Source organism: Mesitornis unicolor, unplaced genomic scaffold (assembly GCF_000695765.1).
Source record: "Mesitornis unicolor isolate BGI_N332 unplaced genomic scaffold, ASM69576v1 scaffold29152, whole genome shotgun sequence".
NCBI classification, from domain to species: domain Eukaryota; kingdom Metazoa; phylum Chordata; class Aves; order Mesitornithiformes; family Mesitornithidae; genus Mesitornis; species Mesitornis unicolor.
This window is the reverse complement of record NW_010167610.1, coordinates 9,900-13,772: the sequence shown is the minus strand read 5'-3', so window position 1 is coordinate 13,772 and position 3,873 is coordinate 9,900. Positions and strand designations below refer to the sequence as shown.

Genomic DNA, 3,873 nt, shown 5'->3' with positions numbered 1-3,873 from the left:
CTCTGCAGGGCTGCAGTGGCCGGCGGTGTTGGGTCTGCTCCGGGTGCGGGCAGAGTGGTGTCCCTTGGGCTCCGCTGGGTCTGCACGGAGCGGTGCTGGGTCTGAACCGAGTGGTTCTGGGTCTGCACCAAGCAGTGCTGGGTCTGCACTGACCGGGGCTGGGTCTGCACTGAGCGGTGCTGGGTCTGAACTGAGTGGTTCTGGGTCTGCACTGAGCGGTGCTGGGTCTGCACAGAGCAGTTCTGGGTCTGCACTGAGCAGTGCTGGGTCTGCACTGAGTGGTCCTGGGTCTGCACCGAGTGGGGCTGGGTCTGCACGGAGCAGTGTCCTCTGGGCTCCCGCTGTGCTCCCGCTGAGCCGGGGGTGCTGGAGGCTCCTGCCCGGCCCTGGGACGAGGAGGCTGCCATCAGGAGGGGCAGCCAAATTCGGCTGGTGCTGGCTTCTGCTGCGCGGTTGCCTCTTGGCAGACCTGGATCCTGGCTGTGCTCCTGTCCCCGGGGAAGTGACGGCTCCCAGTGGCTCGTTTGTGGATTCAGCGCAGGGCCTCCCTGCTCTTGGATGTGTTTGGAGTTCGCCTGTCGATGCTGATTTTGGCTGGGCGCGTTTGCAGTGCGTGGCATAGCGAGTGGTCTGCAGCCTTGGCCGCGGGAACAGCACCGCCCCAGAGGCTCTGGTGCTGCGGGAAGGGGCAGGGGCGTCCCTCCCGCACCCATGGGTGCTGCATGGCCCCAGTGCGGGTGGTGGGGGGCGGCTGCTGCCCCCCTTCCTCTGGGGACACTGCTCTGTGCTGGACCACACCTTTGCAGCAGGAGAGGGAGAGACGGACCCTGACTCGTTAATTTTGATGTAGAATTGCTGGTTTCCTCTGGTTCTGTGGAGTGCGCTGGCCAGGGGAGGCACTGAGGTCTTTATCTCCTTTACACGTCTAATTACCTCTCTGGGTACGAGTTCAGGCTTCCTGGTTATGGGAGGTGGGTTATTCAGTACATGATGGATGCTCGCATGTTATTTATTGTATCTTTTATGGCTAGGGCACATGCCAGGAAAGTAAATAAAAGTCCTACACGCTGTACTTGCTGTGGGCAGTGCTGTGCTCACAGAGCAGAACTAATGCTAGAGCAGGGTGGGAGCTGCTGTCCCCAGGCTCCGGTGACCCCAGGCTCATCTCCATGAAGGAGGGGATGGGGATGAGCTGGAATTTGAGACCTTTGTTCTCCAGGTGGAAAGAGGGGAAGGGAAGGGTGGAAAAGGGGCAAGTGGGGGGTGAGAGGATGCTGGAAAGCTGGACCTGTTCCTGGTACGGGTGACCTTGAGCTGGCCATGCTGCAGGCTCCGTGGGGCAGCAGCCTGCAGCCCGGGTTGTGCTGCAGATAGGGAGCAGCTCCCGTGGGCTCCTGTACGTGTGGGTGAGCTTTGGGTCTCAACCCTTTGCCTCTGAGGTGCCTGGGTGAGAGCAAGTGGTTCCTGCAGTGTGGGATGCTTGTGCAGGGCCACTGCTGGTGGGTGCTGCAGTGGGGGGTGCTGCCGGGCAGGGGCAGCGGGAGGCAGGACGGAGCCTTCCCAGGAAACGCAGCAATAGTGTTATTAAACAGCCGTTTGCAAGGCTGCTGGTGCTGTGGTGTGGTCTGGACGTGCCTCGCAGGGATGCTCCATAACTTCACTGGAGACAGCAGAGCATCAGTAAGCTGACTGGAACTGCCTTGTTGCTGAAGACTGATGAGGGGGATTCTCGTGCTATCAGCAGAGCTGCAGCTCTGAGGAGTGGCCAGGGAGGATGAGATGAGAAGCAGCCGTGGTAACTGCTCCTTTTCTTCAGCAAGGCCCTTCCCGGGAGAGCAGAAGCGAACTGGACGGGGGCAGCGCGTGTGTCCCAGCGTTGCCATCTCCGCCATCTCCTGCCCGAGCCCAGCCTGGGCTGGTGCAGAATCGCCCTGGCTTCCCGACAGGAAGAGGAAGGCACCGGAGCTCCTCATCCTCCGTTGGGGTGGCTCCAGCTCCGTTTCTGCCCGCGCTGATGGAGCAGAGGTTGTTTCTGACCATGTGTGCACTCCTGCTTGGGAGCGAAACGGGTCTGGACACTGACAGCGAGCAGTGAGCCTGGCTCTGGGCTGTTCGTGACACAGCCTGGCTGTGGTCATCCTGTGGGCCTGTCCTTGTTTCTGGAGCAGAGCAGTGCCCCTGCTCCCCAGCTGGTGCACGGCAGCGTGGGGCAGAGCAGGGCATGGATGCAGCGCTGAAATGTCCTCTCCTGGCCACCCCTTCATTTTTGGCTGCTCTGGAGCCGTCTCTGAAGGAAAATCTGCCTTTGAAGTGCAGTCATTTCTGGGGGATCTCATCCAGTGCAGATTACTGGTTTCTCTGCCAGCCTTGTCAGCACTTGGCCCAGGCAGCATCTTGCACAGGGATTTGGTTTGATCCTCCCTGTGAGCAGCTCAGGGCTTTTCTCCCCACCCTGCACCTCATCCATCAGAGGTGACCGGGGCCAGTCCTGACCTCCGGGGCAGGGACGCTCAGTCTGGGGCTGGGGGTGAATGGGGGATCCTGTCCTCACAGGTCATCGTTCGCACCATCTCCTTTGGGATTAGGCTTCTTCTCCTCCCTCCTGCTGTTGTCTCCATAGATCTCAGCCCCTTTGCTCCTGGCCCCATTCCCATGTCCTGGGTCCTGCTTTTGTCAAATTGAACATGATGTCAAATTAAAGCCATCGCAGGGACACTCGGGAGTGAAGCACCCAGTTTAATGAGGCAGCGTTGAAAATCAATAACTTAATTGCAGACATCTGATGGACTTTTATCCAATTTATAGTCGTCCTGCCCTGCTACGTGTAGAGCATGAGGACGTGGCGCTGTGTCTGGCTCTGGGCAAGCAGAACCCTCCTCTCCCATGGCGTTGTCCCCTCGCGGGTCTGTGTGCTGTGGTGTGGAGCACCTGATGGGGAGGTCCCCCGCTGGAGGGGACCACGGCGCTCGGTGCTGGTGGGAAAGGGACAGCTCTGGTGGTAACTTCTTGTCCCCAGCCCCTTCCCAGATGGTTTTCAGTGGAAATCCGCTGGGAGAAAAGTGACTCCTGGAGAGCAGCGGCCCCAAGATGGCCCCGGTCCAGTCCCTCCTGCCACTCTGTCCCGCCCCCTCCTGCCACTCTGTGGGACAGAAGGGGACTCGGCAGGGCCTGCAGTCCTGGCCCTGGGGCTTTGGGGGAAATTCTGCGTTTGCATCCAACCATTCCCATTTGCACCGGCGCATGCAAGGGACCGGAGCTGGCCCCTGCCCTCCCAGGGCTCTTCTGCCAGCCCCCGGCCCGAGGCGTGCGCTGCTCTTCCCACCCCCTCCCTGACGTTTCCTCCTTGTCCCTGCCACAGGCACCTCCGTGATGCAGGTGATGGCATCCGACGCCGATGACCCCACGTACGGGAGCAGTGCCCGGGTGGTGTACAGCATGCTGGAAGGCGAGCAGCACTTCACTGTGGACAGCAAGACAGGTGAGCGGCACCGGGGGCTGGGGCGGCCGGGGGAGGACGGAGACGGAGACCAGACCATGGCCAGGCGTCCCTGGTCTGCACCGCGCACGGCCGTGTGCCTGCAGGTCTGCTCTGTGCATGGCTGTGTGCGCACGGGTCTGCACCACTGAGCTGCAACACCCGTGGCGTGGGTGTTACTGGTGCTGTGGTACCCGTGCTGTGGGTGTTACTGGTGCTGTGGTACCCGTGCCGTGGGTGTTACTGGTGCTGTGGTACCTGTGCCGTGGGTGTTACTGGTGCTGCGGTACCCATGCCGTGAGTGTTACTGGTGCTGTGGGTGTTACCGGTGCTGTGGTACCCGTGCCGTGGGTGTTACCGGTGCTGTGGTAGCCGTGCCGTGGGTGTTACTGGTGCTG

The 3,873-nt window shown here is 61.2% G+C and overlaps 1 protein-coding gene across 1 annotated transcript in view; it reads left to right on the top strand.

The window, feature by feature from the left end:
- LOC104536199 (cadherin-22-like) overlaps positions 1-3,873 on the top strand; it is a gene marked incomplete at its 5' end in the record, with an annotated part of 18,741 nt that overhangs the window by 4,987 nt on the left and 9,881 nt on the right. Inside the window, one exon of the mRNA XM_010178755.1 lies at positions 3,359-3,478. Within this exon, the coding sequence (XP_010177057.1) occupies positions 3,359-3,478 (120 nt within the window). The remainder of the gene's footprint in view (positions 1-3,358; positions 3,479-3,873) is intronic.